Source organism: Takifugu flavidus, chromosome 21 (genome assembly GCF_003711565.1).
Source record: "Takifugu flavidus isolate HTHZ2018 chromosome 21, ASM371156v2, whole genome shotgun sequence".
In the NCBI taxonomy this organism is placed as follows: domain Eukaryota; kingdom Metazoa; phylum Chordata; class Actinopteri; order Tetraodontiformes; family Tetraodontidae; genus Takifugu; species Takifugu flavidus.
Genome location: NC_079540.1, coordinates 1125655 through 1148734, shown reverse-complemented (window position 1 = coordinate 1148734; position 23080 = coordinate 1125655). Strand labels below are relative to the sequence as shown.

Below are 23080 nucleotides of genomic sequence, written 5' to 3'. Positions count from 1 at the left end.
TAAGAGTAGAGTTGGTCAGCAGGGTCAGAGGTCGGCAGGCCAGCATACAGCTACAGAGGCGGCTAGACCTGTTGATTGTGAGGGTGAAGTTTTGATCACCCGCGCTGTTCGTTCACTAGACTCAGATCAACCACACAAATAACAAGAGTCTGTAGTGAAGAAGGGTAACGGGCATAGGGTCTCTGAGGCAAATGTGTGTGTTTTAACAGTTAACCTTTGATTTAATAATTAAACCTCTGCAGTCAATGATTATGCAGACTAAGTGCTTAGAGATACGCATAGAACCACGAGAAACGAGAAAGGGGGTTAATGGAAAGTCCGGGAGTTACCAAGGCGTGGTAACAAGAGATGGGAGGTTGGCTGTTTGAACAAGAGATGTCTGTTTTTAAAAAAAACATGTAAGGTACACCTGACTTCTGATAAGTATGATAAATGGTACATAATGGTGGAAAATGAGAAAGAATGGCTAACCAGAAGGAGGAGCCCAGGGCGGAGTAACCCCAGGCTCCGAATAGTATAAAAGATGGGAGATTCTCATTAGTTTCCAGACTTAGCCCGGGCTACTTCTCATGTATGGTGAATTGTGAATCGACAATAAACCATCATTTGGACCGTGAACCAGCTGATCCTGACTCATCATTCGACCTTGTTGTGGTATCTCCGCACTTCAATTCATTGGCACTGGCATAGGTATAAAGAGTTAATGTGAATATAAGTTTAAGTGTTTTAGCGTAGAGGAAAATCCATGACAAGTCCTTGCAAGGGAGAGCTGAGCAGCAGTTCAAGCTTCCTCTCTCAACTCAGCTCATCTGCTGCTCGCTCACCTCTTTTATTTGGCGCATACAAGATTTATGTCAATCAGGACCTCACGATTCCTTGTTTCCTACGTACTTTTCCCATCTTTACGACTTCCTCATCTTATCGAACAAGGTACCTATAAGTGCTGGTTATATAAACAGCTCCAGCACTTGATTTAAACATTCACACATTCCTTTTCTTAAACACTCCTTAAACACTCTAAATCTACTTACTATAGCATTGAAACGATAATAGTAATAACAACAATAATTCTTCTCACATGATGAATTCAGAGGGGGGGGCAGAGAAACTATACAAGAAACAACATCATCAATGATCGAGCGGAGAGCAGAGCAGAGCAGAGCATAGCATGACCCAGTGGGGTGACAGAGGCCTGTCAGGTGATCATGTTTCTGGACCCCGGCAGCCTTGGCCTATAGCAGCATAACTAAGATGTTAAACTAATAACTAGACGACCCCCTAAGTATGATAATTTGTCTGTCTAGGATAACTGCAACTACAAAATTAGTGACAATAAGCATTTTTAAAGAGGAAGGTTTTAAGTCTGATCTTAAAAATAGAGATGGAATCAGCCTCCCGTACCTTTTGTCAATACTTGTCAGAACTCTGGCTGCAGCATTTTGGATCAGCTGGAGGCTTCTTAAAGAGTTGTTTGGACACCCTGATAATAAAGAATTACAATAGTCCAGGCTACCTGACGCAACTCCAGACAACTCCAAGCTGCGGAACCGCGTCTCAAGCTCACCAAGTCTCGCCTCCAGAGCCATTAATAAACTACACTTTCTGCACCTATTCCCTTCACTAAAGGAGGCAGAAGAGTAACTAAACATTTCACACACTGAACAGACACAAGGTGAGACAATGGGTGAAACAGATGGTGAGGCCATGCTAATGCTAATGTTTGGTTGCATTGGCAGAGTCCCGTATTTGTTCAATATGAATTATTTATTTGTTATAAAGTAACTAGAATTTCCCAAGAATTCAATTTTTTTTAAAAAGTGAATCCAACACACACCGTGCACCAACGCACTCTATTGAGAAGACAGGAAGTGGCGCATTACGTTCCCCAACGGAAGCAGGACCGAGCCAACACCCCCCACCCCCACCCCTTTCAATGCTAGAAGGAGAAGCACTGAAGACAGACAGATGAAGAGAGGAAACAGGCAGCCTATGGAAGGCTAACAGCACCATTGAGAGCCTGTTCAAGCCTCCTACAGCCAGGTGATCGTTCTCCATCCAGCGGTAGTTAAAGACTGGACCAACCAGGTGAAGTGTATGTTGGGCAGAAAATGTCCTGTTAATTTAATGGGAAGAGACATTTTGTGGCTAAAACTTTGCGTAGCCCAGAAAGCATTTGGATGGGATGACACAGACTGCATAAAATGTCCTACAGAAGCACATTTTTAATACAATGGTGCAAATTTTAGCATCAAACATCAGCTGAACCATGACTTCCGCTGCCCTGCCCACTCAAGTGCAAAACAGGAAGACGATGGTGGCATTCTGGCAAGCACTGAAAAACAATCAACTTTATGACTCTGTGATCTCTTTATTAGCCAAAAGGGCACCGCTGCAACTGTAAAACTGTAAAATTCTGGCGTGATCACAATCCTGTCTACTATTGTTGCGACTGCAAGCATTAGCTAATGCAAAGTTAGCAATGAAAAGCTAAAACTATGTGGAGATCAAAAAAAGAATATATCTTCCTCCCCAGAGGACGGTGTACAGGGTGCACTTTGCGTGTCAAAGAAGTGGAATGAGCTTGGGTTTCATCTCAATCACTGCTGCACCCCCCACCCCCCCTACACACACACACACACATACACACATACACACACACACACACAGGAAGACCCTATATAAAAGGGATGAACAAAGGTGAAAAATCACTTGTTTGGGGAGCAACTCAGGCTCTTTTGGAGGGATAAAGTCTCTCTGGATCTAACTTTCTGGGTCTCGTGCTTCCTTTGGACTTAGGTGGGCCTCAGATTCTAACACGAGATTCAACACTTGACACGTTGACGGGACTCAGCCTCTCACTGAAATGTAACTTCTGAAGGAAAGATCCACGCTTGCTTCTGTGTTTGCCACCCAAATATCTGCCCAGCTTGTGAAACGTGGCACCTAATAAGCTAAGTGCACGTTAGCTTCAACAACACAACGCCAACAAGCAGTCCGACCAACTCAACAACATCGTAACGGACCATTTTCCACAGCAAAAAACAGACACAAAGGTGTTTTTCTGGTCAGGCCATTTAATCAACCCATAACTTTATGTGTAGTAGCATCCTGACAGGTGAAGCCCGTTGTTGGGGGAACATTTTGTACATTTGTCATTCAATTCTTCTCTTTTATCCTGTGTCCTGTGGGGGGGGGCAGTGTCCTTTCCTGTCTCCAGCTAAAGCCAGAGTGTGTAAAAGACATTGTGTGACTGTCTCTGTCATTGTATGTGCACGTCGCCATGTAACCATGTGTCATTATAAACAGAAAAAAGACCCGTGAAAACAGCTCATTCTCACCCTAAAACATCATTCTTCTGTTAGAATATTCTTCCTGGACACCCGTCTTTCACACTGTACAACACTTTTTATTTATCACACACACACACATACACACACACACACACACACAGAATCAACGGTACCAAGTGAAGTAACAACTAAAGAACCCTGACAACATTTTTGTATTTTCAGTGTCACATTAAGATGACTGAAAAAGAGAAACAACATGCACATTAAGCATCCTGCTATTTAAAAAAAAGAAAAGAAAGTGGAAGTCATCGGATATAAATTCTTTAAATATTGCTGTGAATATAAGCTCTCACACCTCCCAACACCTCCCAGCTTTCCTCCAGGACAGAGTTTGAGGACCAAGAAGCATCCCACAGATTCCAGCTGAGCTGTTGCTGAACGTGGAGATCCACTGAAAAGCCAAAACAGGAAGGAGCTCTGGAGGTCAATGGCGGAGGGAGGCCTGATTTGTTCACGCAGGAATGCTTATCTTCCTTTAGGAAATAAAACCAGCCACACACAATGAGCCTAAAATCACTGTCATTAAAGTCCTTAAACTCTAAAAGGATTCTCTCACCCTCGACCCCCCCCCCCCCCCACCCCCACCCTCCGGGCTCATATCGGCCCATGAACATCTTCAAATAAACATGTAAAACCTAAAAAAATCTCACGCTTGCTCTCTTTGCCCTTAAAAAACTTCTTTTCTTGGTGTGAAACCCCACTTTTCCGATCCCTCGGACTTCGCCCCGAGCCTCTGAGCTCGGCCTCGTCATAGCTCGTCGTGGCTGGCGGATTCGTCGGCTTTGAGCTTGAACTCGGCCTCTGTGATCTTTCCGTCTCCGTTGCGGTCTTGGTTGAAGAACATGTTGTCGATGATGCGATAGGGGTCAAATCCAGGCGCCAGACGACCTTTGCCCTCGTTCACCTGACGCATGATGTAGTCGGTAAACTGCAAATTAAAGGGGAAAAAAATTCAATTCCAGGTAAGGACCACCTGACGGTCCACCTGGAGGGTGAAACTGGTCAGGACGGAAACTGAACCTAATCGAATCCCCCGACAACGGTGGGTCAGGACGCACCTCAGACGGCTCCACCAGCTTGTTGTTGTCCTTGTCCATCTCAGAGAAAAGGTCGGGCGACACGTCTTCATTCCAGATGAACATGTAGCCTTCGGGAAGTCCCTCCTCCACGCTGATGAGCTCCACATCAAAAACCAGCACGGCGCTCCCGGGCACCTCGCCAGCTACAGACACGAACAACACAGACAACTGAAAACTCAAGACGGCACATGTGTAGCGTCGCTGCTAGCAACGGCTCAGGCCTGTCCCTTTATCCTGTTGTTACTGGCCATCCACCCCCTGGTAAAGGCTTTATCGTCACGACTTACTGACTCCTCTCTCTCCGTAGGCCAGATGAGGAGGAATAATGAGGTGCCGTTTCTCCCCCACACACATGTCCATCAGTCCCGTCTCCATTCCTGGGACGACCTGGTTAGCTCCTAAAACAATGTTGTAGGTCTTCCCATAGTTGTACCTGTAAGACCCAAGTGAAAATATTGAACATGCTGATCATTTTGATGGGCTGACATTTTAGATCAAGTGCACGTTGTAGCGTTATCATATCTTTTTTTGGGGCATAACTCTACTCACGTGGAGTCGATGGCTGTGCCGTCCATCAGAGAAGCATTGTAGTGGTACTTGACAAAGTCCCCCTTCTTGGTTTTCTTTTCACACTCTTCTGCTTTTTTAGTCACAGTGATCTCGGTGATGTCTGACGGGTTGTGGAAGTCAATGATGTGGACGTCAAACACCAGCACGGCAGATCCAGGGATTTTAGATCCTGAGAGAAACATTTTATTAGGTTGAGTGCACCGTCACAACACAGGTGGCGGAAAAAGAGCATGTTACACACCTGTACCCTCCTCTCCGTAGGCTAGATGTGGGGGGATGGTGATGGTGCGTTTCTCTCCGACACAGATGCCAATCAGACCCTGGTCCATGCCGGCGATCACGTAGCCGAGGCCCACGTAGGTGTCATAGGTGTGATTACGAGAGTAGCTGTCGGACGGAAAATGTTAACAATTGTCATATCAAAACAAACAATAAGTATCATTTTCTGTATGGTTAATTTGGCTTAAATCACACGCATACTGATATATAACAACATTCTAGGGTCATTTAACGTTCTAGCATTCATTTCATACAGTCCATTCCATTATTTTGGCAAACAAATTATTCTGCTGCTGTGTGAGGTTTAATGTGACAGTGCATGTGCGTGGGGGGGTTGTGTGCATGTGAGTATTAGCATAAGATGATAGGTTTCTGTTCTGGTGAAACAGTATTTACCACAAGGACAGGAAACATTTCAAAGTTTCACTTTCTCGGCGCACGGCTGCAAGAAATACAGCTGTGTCGCCATCTAGTGGTTACATGTGGAACGTGCATGTTGGCTGAACGTTTGGTGTGTGTGTTTTTTTAAAGCGGGGCGCTTGATTTGTTCAACATCCACCTGGAATCGAAAAACGTTCCATCGAGGAGGCTGCCGTTGTAGTGGTAGCGGATAAAGTCCCCAGAGACGGACTTCCTGGTGCAAGAGTCCGGCACGATCTGATTGGTCACCGTGATGCCATCTCTGGGGTTGTGAAGGTCCAGAAGAACGACATCAAACACCAGTGAAGCCTGTCCTGGGATGTCGCTGCCTGAAGGGTGTGAGGGAGAGTTGTAGAGAGGGAGAGAGAAGAAAAAAGAGAGATGTTTTTCAACTACAAACATGAGGTATGTACTGCCACCTCGTGGTAAATTTGTGAAAGCACAAATGACGTCTCAAAGGGGCTCATTACACGCATGCACGCAAAAGGATAGCTCGTGATGCTCACCATCTCCATTCTCTCCATATCCAAGCGATGGCGGCATAGTGATAAAGCGCCTCTCTCCTACGCACATACCCAGAAGCCCCTGGTCCATACCAGCAATCAGCCACCCAATTCCGACATATGTGTCGTAGGTGCGCATACGCGTGTGGCTACAGCGAGGGACGGAGGCGACATGTCACAAATGTGTATGTAGGTGAAGGATTTGCAAACGCGCAGTGATAGAATGCGTCAGACCTGGAATCGAACAACGTCCCGTCCAGCAGGGTGCCGTTATAGTGGTACCGAACATAGTCGGACACCTCCACCTTCCTGGTGCAGACGGAGGGCGTGTGGTAGGTCTTGATCTGGACGCCGTCCTCTGGGTTCCAGACATCGAGCAGCAGGACGTCAAAGTGGAGGATGGAATCAGGAGGGATGAGGTCACCTGCATGAGGGGAGATCACCACTGTCATTTCTAAGTGATTATGTGCAGTTCATGACACACAGTTAAAAACACTGAAATGGATTTGACTCATTTGAGACTTCTATTGGAATTCTCTGTATTCTGTTGGAATTCTCTGTAAATGCCACACACCACCTGCTCCAACCATCTTTAATGTTTGTTACACATTTAATGGGATTTTATTTTGCCTAGAAACTATCAGAATACATGATAATCAACAGAAAAAGGGACAAATCTGATTGCTGTTGTGCGGACCAGTGTTTATATGTCAGACCAAACGTACAGCTGCTGTCACGGTGATCACTGCAGAAGGTACAAAGTAAACCCAGCTGGCGTGGGAGTGAAAGGACTAGGTGGTGGTGGCGGTTACTCTTCTCGCTGTTTCTCTAACACATTCTGGAGCCAGAGCAAAGACTGTGGCCTCTGCTTGTCCACACACGTCTCTCCCATTATACACACACAGACCCACACACACACACACACACACACACACACACACACACGGACTCTGCTGGTATGCTCTGCTATCCACAGTTAGGAAGGCTTAAGCATGAACTGTAAAACTGATGCTCCCCTATCAGAACTTCTGTTGGCGCTGTAGCTGTTTGCTCCGGATCAGCTTCTCAAATGGACTTCCTGGTCTGCGATGACATCATCCAGGACGGAGCAGCCCACTTCCCCCTCTGCTCTGCCCCGCTCTTATATGTCACACAGCAGAAAGACTACAGCCTATTTTTGGTCCCTTATTCCTCTGCCAAAGACGTCCAACCAAATTCTCCCATTGTGTGGCTGAGCGGTACCAGCTGTGATCTTTAGAATGACCCCCACCCCCACCCCAGAGGTATAAACACTGGCTAAACCTCAGACTTAGTGGGGAGCATGTTACATTCTGCCCCCACTGGTTCGGTGGGTGGTTATATGTATATATTTTAAAAGCGTAATCATACACACCATAGCCTTTCTTTCCATAGGCGAGCTGGGGGGGGATCTTCACCAGACTTCTCTCGTTGACACACATCCCCACCAGAGCTTTGTCCATCCCTTCAATCAGCTGCTTCTTTCCAACATACACGTTGTAGGTGCTGCCACGGTCGTAGCTGAAACAGATGGAGCGCGATCAAACTCCCCATCTTCAGATGTAAAGAGCAAATTTCCAGAGAAAACACGTGTCCTAACATTGTCACATAAGGATAACGGATGATCTCGGGGTTACTTTGACATTTTGCGGCCTTTAAGCCACATTTGGACTGCAAATACACTCCAAAACAGCCTTATTGATATTTTATAACAGCTTCTGGACGGACTGAGGATTAAAAGTGTGCATCTGATATTGGCACGCGTCAGAAGTTCTAATGAATGAATTCATCTTTGACAGGGAAGGTTTGCAGCCCCTCATGTTACGCAGTTGCGGCGCTGCCTGCCTGCGTGGCTAATGAGAACCAACCACGGGACGCGCTCGTTTACGCGACGCGCACGACGCGACGCGCACTGAGCAGCCGGTCCGATTCGGAAACGTTCCACGCAACACTCACCTGGAGTCAAACTTCTTGCCGTCCGGGAACGTGCCGATGTAGTGGTAGCGCACATAATCCCCCACCTTGACTGCGCGCACGCACTGCTCCGGCACGAAAGTTTTCTCAATTGAGATGTCGTCTAACGGTACCGGCGGTGCGTTGCAGGCGGCGAAAGCCACCAGAACCGACAGGAATAACACCCACTGCACGGATTTGATCATTTTCTTGCTCGCAGGCGATGGAGATAGCTGCGAGTTTGGCCTGTACGTCTATGTGCCGCCTCCCTGTTCTCTTGTGCTTTAGTTTCCTTTACTCCGACTTGGATAGAAGTCCTGCCCCCGGCCCCAAAACAGGGACAAACATCCGTCAAGATGAATGGAAACAAGCGAAACATCCGGTTGAACCTTCGAGTTAAAACCTGGGTAGTTTCCCTAAAAGAAAAAAGATTAATTCAGGTTAATTCTCTGTATAAGAAAGAAAAGTATTCCGTAATATAACTAGCATGAATGAGTAAAGAGAACCCGTGTTTGGCAGAACGTTGTGCTTTTATTTTGAAATTTGCTCTTAATTTCCTCTCTCTTCCATCTGACTTGACGCGCACGGGGATTGAATGGGATAGTTTTGGGCACCACGTATTGCTCTTGCGCACTGCAGCTTCTGATGTGTCAACGTGGTAACGCGGGGGTCTCCGCCGCGCTGCAGACATTCCGGCCATCACAACAACCCCCCCACCCGGATACACACGCGAGCTTCCAGTCCAGAAACACAATTTCACTCCAGTCGGGTTCTAGATCGACCCATAGCTTTCTGTTGAGCCTCGGGGGTTCAGGGGTCCACATAGGAATGCTTCTACGTGGCAGTGGGAGGGGGAGGGACATTACTCTCACCAGGGGTTCAATTAGTGACGGACAGGAAGCAGGTTCACTTTTAGTGGGGGACTGTTTCCAGCCATATATAAGAAAGGTCATATTTAAAAAAAAACTTTTTTTTCATGTTCAATTCCTAATTATATTAAACCACTCCAGCAAGTTTGAATAAAATTGGTTTCTCTGCCTACAGAAGAGCTGTGATTTTACTAGCGTGTTATTTAGTGGGAGGAGCAGATGCAGGAGCGACTGCTCCAGACCCGCGACCGGGGGAGGGGAGCCTTTCCCCGGTTACGTGTTGAAACGTGAGGCGGACGCACGCCACTAGTCCGGGACCATCACAGGAAGGCCTTCCACTAAGTTAGGGGGGAAAATGGCACCCAGCATTTCTTCTCAACTTTTCTGCGCGCTGTTAGTCGCCGTTCTCGCCTCAGTCGCGGAGTCCCAGTATGAAAAGTACAGCTTCAGGAGCTTCCCCAGGAACGAGCTGATGCCCCTGGAGTCCGCTTACAAATACGCGCTCGACCAGTACACCGGGGAGAACTGGACGGAGACGGTGGAGTACATTGAGGTGTCGCTGCGGCTCTACCGGCTGCTGCGGGACAGCGAGGCCTTCTGCAACCTCAACTGCAGCTCCGTCAGGCTGGACGGCGAGGAGAAGTTTGCCGACTTCCCGGAGTTGCGGGCGTTCGGCAACGTGATGAAGAGGGCGCAGTGCTTGAAGCGGTGCAAGCAGGGGCTGCCTGCGTTCAGGCAGAACCTACCCAGCCGGAACACCTTGGACGAATTCGAGAGGAGGGAGCCGTACAGATACCTGCAATACGCCTACTTCAAGGTGCGCATATGCGTTCCTTTATGCGCCCTTTACGCGTGAAGCCGCGACGCAAATGCCCGCTGACGTCACTGGCGTGCCACGGATGCACGGCACTCCGTTCTGCTCCAACAGATAAAACAGCCCATATACTTTGCATTGATGTTGGATGTCCCATTGTGACTTCTAGTTTGTTTTATCACATTTATTAATTTTTTTGGGTTTGTTTTTTGTCTCTCGTAGTCTAACAATGTGGCCAAAGCAGTTTCTGCTGCCCACACCTTCCTGCTGAAACACCCCGATGATGAGATGATGCAGAGGAATATGGCCTACTATAAGAGCATACCTGGAGCCGAAGAACACCTCAAAGACCTGGAGACGCAATCCTACGAGGTGCACTTGACATGACCCGCTTTACTGTCTTTCCTTAATGTTCAGATAATCCAGAGCGGCCTATGTTTGTTATTTTCTGGTCTAATGAAACCTCACGCGTATTGATTTAAATATATCTCTAAGAAATGGTATCGCATGCTCCGCAGACATTGTTTGTGCGCGCCGTGCGAGCATACAACGGCGAAAACTTCCGCACCTCGGTGTCAGACATGGAGCTGGCTCTGCAGGACTTCCTGAAGGTCTACGACGAGTGCGTGGCCGCGTCCGAGGGCCCCAGGGACGTCACTGACTTCAAAGACTTCTACCCCTCCATAGCTGGTCGGTTGGCACCTCTTTGTTGGCGTTCGCGTGTCCCCGTGTTGCTTTGACGTGTTGTCCTTCTTTCACTCTGGGACAGATCACTACATCGAGGTCCTCGGGAGGAAGGTGAGGTGCGAAAGCGACCTGACGCCTGTCGTCGGGGGTTTTGTCGTAGAGAAGTTTGTTGCCACCATGTACCACTACCTGCAGTTCGCCTATTACAAACGTGAGGGCCAGTGTTGTTACCACGGCAACCAGAGACTGTGAACAAGAAACAAACACCTTAAGGCCACCAAGAGCATAAATCTGTCCATCTTATGCTTCCAGTGAATGACCTGAAGAACGCCGTTCCATGTGCAGCCAGCTACATGCTGTTCGACCCCAGTGATGAAGTCATGAAGAACAACCTGGCTTATTACCAGTTTCACAAACAACAGTGGGGACTGACGGAGGAGGACTTCCTCCCCAGATCTGTAAGATCACGCTGAATTATAGACTGTGGCCATCAGTAAATTCCTCCCACCTAAAACTGGTTTTACATTGGGAACAACTGTTAGCATGGCTCGCTTTCAGTGTCAAACGATTCCAGTGACTCCGAGTGACCTGTATGAAAATGTAGAAAGAGGTCATTTTAAGGGAACACAGAAGTCAGGCTCAAAACCCTTATTGGTTTTTTGATAATGCAGGTGGCCTGTGATTATTGTCTCCAATAATTTATAATTTTCCCATGCTAATTCTGCAGGGTCAGTATTTGACCTACCATTTCTTTGCCAGTTCAGTACAGCATACATTACAGCTGTACGAGTGTGTGTGTGTGTGTGTGTGTTGCAGGAGGCATCGCGTTACTACAACCAGACCAACATGCAGCTACAGATGCTGGAGTTCTCCAGACAGCACTTGGTGAATGATGATGAGGTGAGCGCTGCGGATCACGGCGTTACATTGTGCATTTGAAAAAAGTCCAGCTTTTTTTGAGAGAGAGAGAGAAATTTGCACCTGGTTGTTTGCTCAGGACCACGTCTCATATGTGTGAATGGAAAAATCCTGAGGTTTCAGTCCGGTCACATAACACCCGTCAGTCTAACACAGGCCGCGCGTTTCGCTGCAATGCTAAAGTTGGCCATGAGGTGGCAGCATATCAACGGGTGTTTTCTAACGCAGCTATGGGGCCCCTCAAATCACTGGCAGATAAACCAGGATTATATAAACTAGCAAACATGGCAAATACCTTTCAGCTCCAGACTCTAATCTCTTTAGTAATGTCAGCTATGGAAAGCATTGAATAGAAATATTAGTGGTAGCATTTACACTAATGCAAAGGCTGAAAATAAAAAAAAGTGGATTTTTCTGTTTCCACAGGGGGAGGTGGTGGAGTTTATAGACGAGTTCCTGGAGGAGGAGGACCCCGTGTTGGAAAGCCCGCCGAAAAATTAAAGGGCAAAAAACTACCCTCTCTTACAGTTAGTATTTATTTGTATGGAATAGAGCTCTGTCTGATGACTGTGCTTCCTGGAGTTTCATGTCCTGAACATTTCTGAGTTTTGTTTTGTATTTTCCTGCTAAATATCCTTTTAGACATGCAGCACACTGGCTTAATGAGTCATGACAATAATGGTAATAAACATCGAACTATTTTTAACGTTGCGTTTTTCTCTACTGTGAATCGTGTTGATTATCAGTCAATGGCAGTGATTTTGGTTTCTCCAATGAATTAATAATAATAAAAAAAAAATGTTTTTAAAAACTCGAGGATTTCACCATCATGACTCTAATGACTGGCACTTGTGAAAATATATGTATTGTTAATGCCATGAAAATATTTCAAGATATTGAAATAGGACCACAGTTTGGAGGGGAGAAGAGACGATAGCCGCAGCCCTAACCCCAGCCCTAGTCACATGAGCATGAGGGGCCTGTGGAGCAAAGACAGAAAAATTGCTGAGTTGTTTAATACTGTTTGAACATTGAGTGTCTGTGCAGTTTGTCACACTGTGATGTTAAAGGTCCAGCAGGGAATGTTTTCCCTTAGTGTCTCGGACTCTGGCTCCCTCGTATTACCGATCCTTCTCTCTCTCTCCAGCCTTTATCACTCCTCCATGCCTATTATATTCGTGGATCACCTCATAAAAATACAGTATGAGATAATTCCACGTTTCTGTCAAAATTACGAGAGCAGTTTAACACTGAGTGTCCGAAGTAATCTTTTATCTGCACATTTGACCTGGACATAAGAAATGAGAGTAAAAAAAATGTGTTAGGGGAGTTTATTGCAAGGATATGAACACAAAAATGCAACTTTCTGCCAGACATCAGGGTTTTGGAGCAAACAAAATGATTTTTCTTTGACCGCATGAACAAAAGAAAGAGTCGAGATTAATCCTAACACACAAATACTACAGCAGTTTCACATACAATTGACTGTGTACACAGTGAATCAGCATATTTACAGAAACAGTAATGCAATATTTTCTCTTTTCGCATGTCCTTGCTACAAAATTTCAGAAGCATTAATCGAACATTTGAGCCTCTAAGAACACTTGACAAGACAGTTGATGTAAAGTGACCTGCTGAGTTTATGTGGCAGCATAATGTGACAAATCCATGATATCAACCACAAATAAAACACTTTTTATAAGATGATTGTTTCAAAAATTACTTTGTATCCATCTAGAACAGTTTAGTGGTGGTTTCCTTGAAATTGTTGGTGCGGTGGGACTTCACTTTTGCCTTTCTAAAGAACAACATGAAAAACAAATGCAAGGAATTCTAATTTTACCAACACACACAAGAACGATTTTTAGTTTTCTATAGTTGCTACATATCATTAAAATGAAAACCCACATAGCTATAGCTCATATTTACAATTGAATCTTAAATATAGGTTAAATATTAGTTGGCTTTTCTTTTCTCCGCTTATGCAAACCAGGAGAGAAGCCTTCATTTCTTTAAACGGGACGTGGATGTCAGGTCAACCTTAAAGTGTTTTGATGAGAAAAAATGTATTTAACCACATTAGATTAACAGTTACTCTCGTCCCTGCACACCCACAAAGGACAAGTCAGGCAATATACAACATGCTGAGACATACTTAACGCAAGTGGATTAACAATTCTAACGCCATAAACTCCAGCGAGGCGTATCAGATCATGTTGCCTCCTCCGTTGGTTGTCAGACACAGACAGACTGAGAGATGCACGAAAACACCAAAATGTGTGAGCACATTTCCTGCTCTGCTTCACCACAAACTCTTCGTTCAGCTCTTTCGCATTTACCCGCCACCCTCTGTAAATATTACATTGCCATTTAGGACGGCTGGCTCAAGTCTGCTGCAATAACTCGGAAGTGTTTTTTTTGCCCTCAATCCTCACTTTTACCCCTAATTTTGATGTCATTTGAACCACTGGGAGGAAGCTCTAGCCAGCAGTCAGTTCATCCCAGTAATTTTATGCATTCGCAAACTGGTCAGGCTGGGTTAAGGTGGAAGCCACTGAGATAAAGGATTTGCAAGCGGTCTTCATAATGAAGGAGCCCTTTGTTTGACTTCACTTTCACCTCATCGTCCAAGTCAAATTGTGGATAACAGGGCCGTTGATTGTTAATTTGAGAGCAATGACAGTTGGACCGCCAATAAACAAGCAGGCAAAATAAACCCGACAAACATCAACACACAAACATCTTCACCACAGTGTCAAAGAATTCTGGGGATGAAGTCTTCAGATTTTCAGGTGAGCAGTGAAGTCTTTTTGGATCATTTCGTTCTGCGGTTTAGTTCATTCCAGATGCAACAACCCCACTTGTCCACTAGGAGGCCACAGCACAGGAAAAAGGGGCACATTTTTAAAATTTGGTTGGGTGGGAGGAATTCTATATATTTTTTCTTACAGTTTTCTCTTCACATTTCTTAGTTCTCACGAGGGGCTGTGCAACGTTTGTGTCCTCTGTCATTGTCTTTGGTTCCTACACTTTTTGCTGCATCTCCATCTGTTGAGCTGGTCTGGACTGGCTCTGTCCCTTCCCGTTCATCTCATACACTGAGCTCTTCTGCTGTTGCCGCCGGTAACACCACACCCCGACCATTACGGCGATCGCGACCAAACACACCACCACGATGATGGCCGCTACTTTCGGACTTTGGCCGGATGAAGCTGGGGGTGGGCAGTTCTCGCCCGTGCAACCCATCTCCCCCATTTTTCCCCCCATCTCACCCCTCTCGCCACTTTCTCCAGGTAGGTTGTGCATGGTGTGGTCCTCCATGACGGTGACGCCATCGGGCCCCAGAGGAGCTGGGTCATGGTTGACGAAGGATTGTTGGGTTAGGTCATTGATCCAGGAATAGGTGGGAGCCTGTTCCCTGTCTGAGGTCGGGGTGGTTGTCGGGATGAATCCAGGCCACAGCTTCTGTCCTCCTGCTTGCTCTAAAACAGGCTCTTTAGACGGTGACTTGGACTGGTCTGGCAGACTGATGTGAGAGCCGGGTTTATGACTTTGAACTTCGTTGAACACACCCATGTCCTTTCCCTCATCCTTGGATCGCTCCACCAGGGAGTCCCTATTTTCCGTTTCTGTCGCAACCACGGGGTAACCGTCCAGCCAGGTCTCATCCGTGGTGGCCTTCCCTCCATCTGCCATCTCAGTTAAATTCAGGCGATGATCTCTTGTTATAGAAAAGATGACATGATAATCGCTATCTTTGATGTCTTCCTGACTAGCCTGATCTTCATAGCTGTTATGGTCACCGTCTTTATGGTCACCGTGGTTGTAATGACCATCTTGATCAGTCCTCCGATCGTCATCATCATCATCATCATCATCGTTTTCACCGAGATCGAGCGGATCATCATGATCATCATCACCATGATGATGATCATGATGATCCTCGTCGTCATCATGATCAATGTCGTGATGATCATCACTGAGATCATCATCAACATGATCATCAACAGGATCATCCTGATCGTCATCGTGATCATAGCGATCATTGTGATCGTGATCATCATGATCATGGTGATCGTGACCATCATGATCATTGTGATCATCATCGCCATCATCATCATCGTGATCCGCGGGATCATCGTGATCATCATGATCAACGTGATCATCGTTATCCTCATCGTGCTCATCGTGAGCATCATGATCATCATCGTGATCATCGTGATCATCAGTGTTAGTGTAATGGTCATCGTCATCTTCCTTTTGGTTGTAATGGTCTTCGTCACCATCGTCATCTTCGTTGTCCTCGTGATCTGGACGCTCCAGAGAGTCATCCAGGGGTTCCTCATCTCCATGATCCTCAGTCACATCCTCATGATCTTCATAACTTTCATGCTCATTGTAAGCATCATCCCGTTCATCATAATCGTGGCCATCGTATCGTATCTGTCCGTGATCCTCATCGTGTTCACCCATGTCATAATGGTCGTCAGCATTGTCCTCATTTCGGGGATGGTCCAGTCGATCCAGATCCTCATGCTGAGCTGGAGGATGAGGCTCCGGATGGTCATCATCGGCATCGTGGTGGCCCTCGCGGTGATCATCGTGGTCGTCTGTATCATGATAAACATAACGATCTGATTCCTCGAGGTCATCGGGTTGGATGGGTTTCTGGGAATGGTTCAGTTCCTGACTCTCGTTCTCTTTGCTCTCCTCTGATTGGACGGTGGAGTCTCTCTGTGTGACGTCATCTTGGAACGCCTCAGAAGGGAACCAGAACATGTGTTTTTGGGAGAGGAGAGAAACAGGCGCGTCTGTGGCCTCATCCGCTGTGACCCCGGGCTCCTGCTCTGGCATGGGAAGGCCTATAAAGTCCCCTATGGTCCTTTCCTCCTCATCTCCTCCTTCCATGTGTCGACGTGCCTGCTCCACAGTAAAGGTGGTCTCTTGATGCTGCTGACTTGGGTCCCCTTCCGTGTGTGCGGCTGCGTGCACCTCCTCCAGCACCTCACCGCGAGCCTCCACTGCTCTCTGTTCACGGTCCTCACCGTCCCTGTAGGTATCAGGAAACTTGTCCTCATAGTCCACGTGGCCCTCGGTCTCATCTGCAAGAACACAACAACAGTTAAGGTGTAGTTTGTTGGGCTTCGAGGATTAAAACTTCAATCTTAGGAGCCACTTCTGGACATGGTCATGACTGTCATGACTGTTACTCTTTAGGTTGCCACGCCTCTCACATCCTGTCTCCATAGGCAACTCTGGACTGTTCCCCCTCCGCTTAAACTGGGACACGCTATGGTATGTCACACTGAGGTATCAGAGCTGCCATTTTCATCTCAACTGACAATTGGGACTGTGTTTTCTTAAACCTACAAATCACCAGTGACTTAACAGCGAGAGGAGCGACCTCAGCGCTGCCTGGCCCAAAACCTTTTGAAGCAAAGCGGGACCCCTGGCTTTAGCTGTCCTTCATATCTTCTTCCCTGATTTATTGAAGCCAGTTCTCACCTCTGACACAAATCTCCACCATTCCGTACCACTCCCCACAGCTGTCACACAGCAAGCTGAAGGCTTTGTGCCCACTAGGCATCACATAACCCGGCACACAGGTGTACAGCAGCTCATCTCCCATCTCATATCCCGAATGCTCCTGCAGACGGGCGTTTGGGAAGGATGGGGGATCCCCACATGGAACACCTGTAATAAACACATTAAATAAATGGTAAAAAATAGTCAGTGATTTCAGCTGATTGCTAAAACTGTTTTTATGCTCCAAATCTCAAATCGCCACCATGACCTTAAGGTCCGAACAGTGAACCATAAACTGGATATCCAGTAGTGCTTGTTCTGAGTTATGTAACATCCGCATTAGCTCCTTTTATCGGTGGTGTCCATTAAAAATCTAAAATCAACAGCGAGACGCTTTCTTGGGTTCAGACTACTTCAGTTGGGGTTTGTGCTCGCTTATCGAATGAAGTTGTCATATAACAAACACACAACTAGACACTCATGGCAGATCTGATCATGCTAAAAATATGCAATCTTAATCTTTCTCTGTTTCTGAGTCCGTTTGCAGGTCCTGAATCACGGGCAAGCGTGTAGTCACCTCTGTCTTTGATGCAAAAAGCGTTCAGATTCACAGCGTCCCCTGTGGCGTTTTCCGTCTTCACATCCACGGCCTTAAGAACGCCGCCCACCACGTTGCACACCGTGGTCCTACACAGGCAGCAGGCAGGCAGGCAGGCAGGCAGCAGGCAGGCAGGCAGGCAGGCAGGCAGACAGGCAGACAGACAGACAGACAGACAGACAGACAGACAGACAGACAGACAGACAGACAGACAGACAGGGTCATTCAATGACAATAGCGATCCAATTATTACATCAGAAAAGGAGGAATTCTGCCAAATTTATGCGTCTCTCAACTGTGACATTGAACACCCAATCATTGCTGTTCATGTAGCGAAAGACTACCGTGGGTGTCCACACGGGCGCTACATCGGTTAAATACACATCGGCATTTTTACCGCATCTCATCAGATTCAGGATTGAGCCTTTCAAAGGCACCTTTCACATTAAAAGTTCGCACAAAAAGGCAACAAACGTCATTGACAAAAAGGTTAAATCTCTGTTATTGGTGATTGAGAAACACGCGGAGTAGCTATGAGTCAAAAAGCATGCTTGCACTGTGATAACTTTAGCTTATAAGGACAAAAGGCTGCGAGACTGTGGGGAAAAAAGCAACCAGACAGAAATTGCCAAAAAAAACACTTGGAATGAGACAAAAAAAAGAAAAAAAGACTGTTTTCACTGTTTTAGCTCCTGCAAGAATCAAGAGTGACATTAATCACATTGGTTAATTTCTTAACAAGGAAACCTGTATGTGATTGACAGGGATGAATCTTAGCATTATAACAATGATAGAACTAGATATCAACTGGCACGTGCACTGAAAAACAGAACATTTTTAGGAAAAATAATTAATTGAAACATTTTAAGATGAAAAATCTTTTAGATGACCTTTAACCCTCCCCCAGAAGGAGACTAATAACCAGCAAGAGAGGAAGACTAATGCTCTCATCGATGATGATGATGATGATGATGATGATGATGATGATGATGAGAGATGAAGGATTGGTGATGTGATGTAACACTTGACAGGTTGACCCACTTTTTTTGACACTGTGACACCAGATTTTAACCTCTGTTTTCTTCGGCACAGCAGATTGAGGTCAGGGCGTTGGGAGGGGAGACACACAATAGATAGGTGATCTACTGTCAAACATGGTAAGGGCGTGTGAAAACTGATGTCCAGCAGCAAACACGTACACAGTAGGGATCCTGCCAGCTTTGTCAGGCTTCTTCGTTCTACTCTACAGGTGGAATTTTAAAGAGGGTTCACTTTAACAACACAGAACAAGGTCTGGTGGCTTAGCTGTGTCCCAGTCCCAGTGAGATCGTGCCAGATTTTGAGTGAAATCTTCAATTAAATGTAATGTTTTGGTGCTCATGACATGAGAAATTTGCCACCAGCAACCAGAGAGGGCGGTAGCAATAAACGAACAGAAATTGAAAAAAACGGATCTGGCAATTTTAGCTAAAAACAAAGTTTTGATTGGATGATACGTGATGACAGTGATAGTTATTGAAAGTCATGATTACCCCCCGTCACCACCACCACCACCACCACCACCACACCCCAGCCAGCACCGATGTTCCTAAACTCTGCGTCAGTTTCTCTTGTTGTTGCAAGGTGCGTCATATTACCATGGAGACGAGAGGTGCAAATGGAAGCAGTTGTCGACATGACACCCCGGCTCAGAATTCCCTCCTCCTCCAGGAGGAAACAGAGGAGCCTTTCTCCATCTCATCCTCTCCCCACCCCCCCAGCTGAAATGTGCCCCCATCTGATGATTTCTGTTCCAGTACAAACCCCAACCTCATCCCCACACTTTCCTAACTGACCTTTGACATCTCCTAAAATGCCACATCCTCCTATATGTGCCTGAAGCTCACACATACACACAGTTCTTACCCCACTGTGCCTCCGTACAGCCACCCACGGGTGCAGGTGGAGAAGAAGCACTCGACCACAGCGTGACGGAGCTCGGCCGATGATGCCAAGCGGGCGGGCAGAGAGGCACAAGCCCGCTCGGCTTCTCTGAAGCCCATCAGGCCCGTGGAGTTCTCCAGGTTCAAGACAAATAAACGACCTAAGAGGACAGAGAGCAGGACATCAAAGGAATTAGTCTCAACGGGGCACATCTAAAATTGCAAATTGCTTTTTCTGTCTAGTTATTAACAAATAGAAAACTTTTTTTTTTTTTTACCAGAGGGGTGTTGAGCAAAAAAAAGACATTTTTGTACATTTTTTAAGTGAATTTAAGTTACTAAAAGTATTTTTTGCAAAAAAAACGCAAAATCTCTCAACACATTATAAGTACAAAATTATGGTTACTGTAAAATAAAAAAAGTACACAACACAATAGGTGATTATTGTGGTTACTTGCACCCACAGGAGAGCATGAGTGTCTTCATTATCACTCTGGTTTCACACAATTAGTGTTCAATAATGATGGCTAAAGAGTGTTCTCAAGAGCATTTTACATTTTAGGCTTGAAAAGCGCGACGAGGTGTGAAGGAAAATTACTACTAAGTTCTAAGTTGTACTATAGAGTTGACCTTTACTCTCATTTAGTGTCCTGAAGGAGCGTCTAAGCTCTCAGAGACCATATCTTGTTTTCCATTCTTCTCAGAGCCAAAGCAATGCTGGAGAGACAAACAGGGCAGATGATTCTCCTGGGTCCAAGGTTAGCCTCTTCTGTTGGGGACAGTGAAGGAAAGGCTGGCTGGCACCATACATGGTTGACTCCAGCCAGTGACCTTCTATTTGCTTTATAAACCTCTCGGTACGAATGTCTCATCACAATTGAGGCTGTTGCTGTGCTGGTGCCACTTCTCCTGATCAGTAAACTTCATTTCAACCCGTTTTAATGGCATATTGCTTGCACCAACATCATAAATATTAACTTACCGTCTGCATTAACAACAGAAGCCACAGCAAGACAAGACAGACATCCGAACAAGAGAACAAGCTTTTCATTGCGATCCCTCATCTTCGTTTGCTCTCCTAGGTTCGGTTTCCAGAAATAAATAGTAATAAAAAAAACCTTCCAGAAGTCTTCACAGAACCGAGTGACTGGGCAGGGAGTTGCGCTTGCTGTAGCAGTCCCTCCTGATGGGCAGAGATGCTCTGAGCAGGAGGAGGAGAAGGTAAGTTGGGTGTCAAGTGCGAGTGATGACGGGAAGAAGGCGGCTCGGGAGTGAGGCGCGGTTTATCTGCCACAAATAGTCTGATGGAGCACCGGTGTGAAAACTCGCATCCAAGTGCTGGTAAAAAAAAAAAAAAGGCATGGATCAAACCCGGAGTGAGGACCGGTGGTCAGGAAAGAGAGGAAGAGAGAGGGGGAGAGATAGAAGAGAAGAGTTTACTCAAGTGCCCTTAAAATGTAATATAAAATGAGGGATTTGCCATAAAACCTTGCATTTGTGTGTGTGCGTGCGTGCGTGTGTCTGTGAGGGAGATAAAGCCAGTTGACCAGGGCTCCTGTGGAGCTCTTTGGAAGCTGCAATCATTGTTTCAGTGAACCTGCAGGTGAAGATAACCGACCTGAATCCCATGCAGGCTTCCCTGGAACAGAAGTAATGTTATTACCTATAAAGACCTCATACAAAGACAATAAAAATCATCGCTGCATGTACGTAGGCTGCTTTAAAACCTAAAGGCCACCACATTTATAGCCTTCAAATAACTTAATTCATCATTTTGGTCAGATTAATCAAATTGCCTGCAAATGGCACGGGATTGAGGTCACATTAAAGCTGTTTAAAATGGATTTAAAATGGGTGATAAATTAAGAAATGAAATAAAACTAACAGACCAATGGAAATGAGTCTGATTATTTCAGTCCATAGTTGAAGTTGTAGTTTGTTTGGAGTTTTCATTTAGTCCCTTGATGGTTTAGTCAGTTTGAAATACCAGAAATTATTACTGCTGATAACATAAAGTGGGCTCGTTGCAGTGCCCAAAGTGCCCTGTTTTTCCAATTTGTACTTGTGTTCACATCACACAAACATTGCAACATTTCAGGTATTCCTGTAGGAGTGGTATACTTGTAGAAAGTTCACACTTCTTCCTCTTCCTTTTTCCACTTCACACCTTTCCCTGTTTCATTTCAAACTGTGTTTTACTGTCATGCTGCACATCGTAGGGGCGACGGTTCAAACACACATCAGTGGAACACAGATGAGGATTTAAAACTTACAAAGTGGCTCCACAATGATTCATTCGTTGCTGCCACACTATGTTTTTTGTTGTTTCTACCCATGGTCTAATTGTTCTTACAGGATCAGTGTCACATCATGTTTGTGATATGTGTTTGGGGGGTGGGGGGCATCATCCTGACTAATGCACAGAAGCTATTTTTGGAAGGGTGTGGGGTTGAGGCGGCCAGGGGAGAGTGATGGCGAGGAGGAGGGAGACAGTGATTCACAGCTGCAGCATCTCAGAGAGGATGGTGAAAATGATTTTTGCTGCAGGTGATCCTGTGCTATGGGGTGGGTGCCGGGGGGGGGATTCACACAGGTGTGTCATCTCACAGGGCCTCCGGGTACAGCCCCATCACGCCGTCTATAACGAGGAAGTACCACGCCGACCACAGGATTGCTCTGAGTGGGTGAGACCGGTAAATGGTGAGACATATCCTGTCAGGAAAGCAAATGGATGCATCCCTAAAAAGAGGGACTGTATAGTGTTGTCTCCATGGCAACAGCCTTTTAAGAAAAATGGAACGGTGCATATTTGCATCAAAAGAATTTCCCCCAAAAATCAAAGTACAACAACTAACTCTGCAAACGAAAAGAAGATGGTGAGATTGTCAGCATTTAATTATAAATTTACTGATAAATAGGTTGGAGGAAACTGATGAACTATTCCCCAAACTAATTTCTATCAATTATCTTCATAATTACCGATCAATTTTCTCTGTTTACGTCCCTTGGCAGTGGGGTTGATGCTATCATCGGATCACAGTCACAACAGAGTGACCCAGTACAGAGGAGAAGGTCATGGAGCTGTGCAAAGAACAGAGCGAACTTGTGTGTGTTGCTCAGCTCCATTTACACTCCAGGTTAGGCTAAAACTAAAACTAGCTCCACATGCATTTTCTGAGGGACTACACAGAAATTTATGGCTGCTGGTGATGTGATTGTGACTGCACACAACATTGGAGTTATTTATAAAGATATTTTGGGGGGGCTTGGTTTAGCACAGCACTTTCATTCTCTTTGAACACAATTAAGATGAATAATATTTTGATGAAATGGGAGAAAAGAGCGTTACTGTCTGCAACAATGACTCCTTTGTATTTACGTGTTCCAATGAGTCACAACATTAAGATTAAGAGCACCCTGAAGCTGAGGCAGCCGGTGGGACTCAGGCCTATTTTTTATTATTGCGTACACTTTTGACATTTCAACATTTCTCCTGTGAAAGCAAGACTGAGACCATGGTGAGACCATGAGGGTATGTGACAGCTGCATGCTTTGTTAAATAATCTTTCTGAAA

General features: G+C 45.8%; 3 protein-coding genes and 1 long non-coding RNA gene across 4 annotated transcripts; 2 read left to right on the top strand and 2 right to left on the bottom strand.

Moving 5' to 3' along the window:
- The first annotated feature begins 1481 nt into the window (after positions 1-1481).
- LOC130518171 (uncharacterized) lies at positions 1482-3584 on the top strand. Its single transcript, XR_008947951.1, has 2 exons — positions 1482-2085; positions 2797-3584. It is a non-coding gene; the product is annotated as an uncharacterized LOC130518171 (long non-coding RNA).
- Positions 3055-8507, bottom strand: fkbp9 (FKBP prolyl isomerase 9). The gene is made up of 10 exons (XM_057020564.1): positions 8176-8507; positions 7595-7740; positions 6436-6625; positions 6205-6350; positions 5838-6027; positions 5241-5386; positions 4979-5168; positions 4717-4862; positions 4409-4572; positions 3055-4278 (listed from the first exon to the last, which is right to left on the bottom strand). Exons 1-10 carry the CDS (start codon positions 8376-8378, stop codon positions 4099-4101), a joined length of 1701 nt encoding a protein of 566 aa, XP_056876544.1. The 5' UTR covers positions 8379-8507; the 3' UTR covers positions 3055-4098.
- A 749-nt stretch (positions 8508-9256) lies between these two features.
- Positions 9257-13164, top strand: crtap (cartilage associated protein). The gene is made up of 7 exons (XM_057020565.1): positions 9257-9858; positions 10078-10227; positions 10374-10545; positions 10625-10753; positions 10855-11000; positions 11359-11442; positions 11887-13164. The coding sequence occupies exons 1-7, from the start codon at positions 9397-9399 to the stop codon at positions 11959-11961; spliced, it is 1218 nt and encodes a 405-aa protein (XP_056876545.1). The 5' UTR covers positions 9257-9396; the 3' UTR covers positions 11962-13164.
- susd5 (sushi domain containing 5) lies at positions 12775-20779 on the bottom strand. The gene is made up of 5 exons (XM_057020563.1): positions 20489-20779; positions 19490-19667; positions 17564-17673; positions 16966-17154; positions 12775-16562 (listed from the first exon to the last, which is right to left on the bottom strand). Exons 1-5 carry the CDS (start codon positions 20568-20570, stop codon positions 14485-14487), a joined length of 2637 nt encoding a protein of 878 aa, XP_056876543.1. The 5' UTR covers positions 20571-20779; the 3' UTR covers positions 12775-14484.
- Between the last annotated feature and the right edge of the window lie 2301 nt (positions 20780-23080).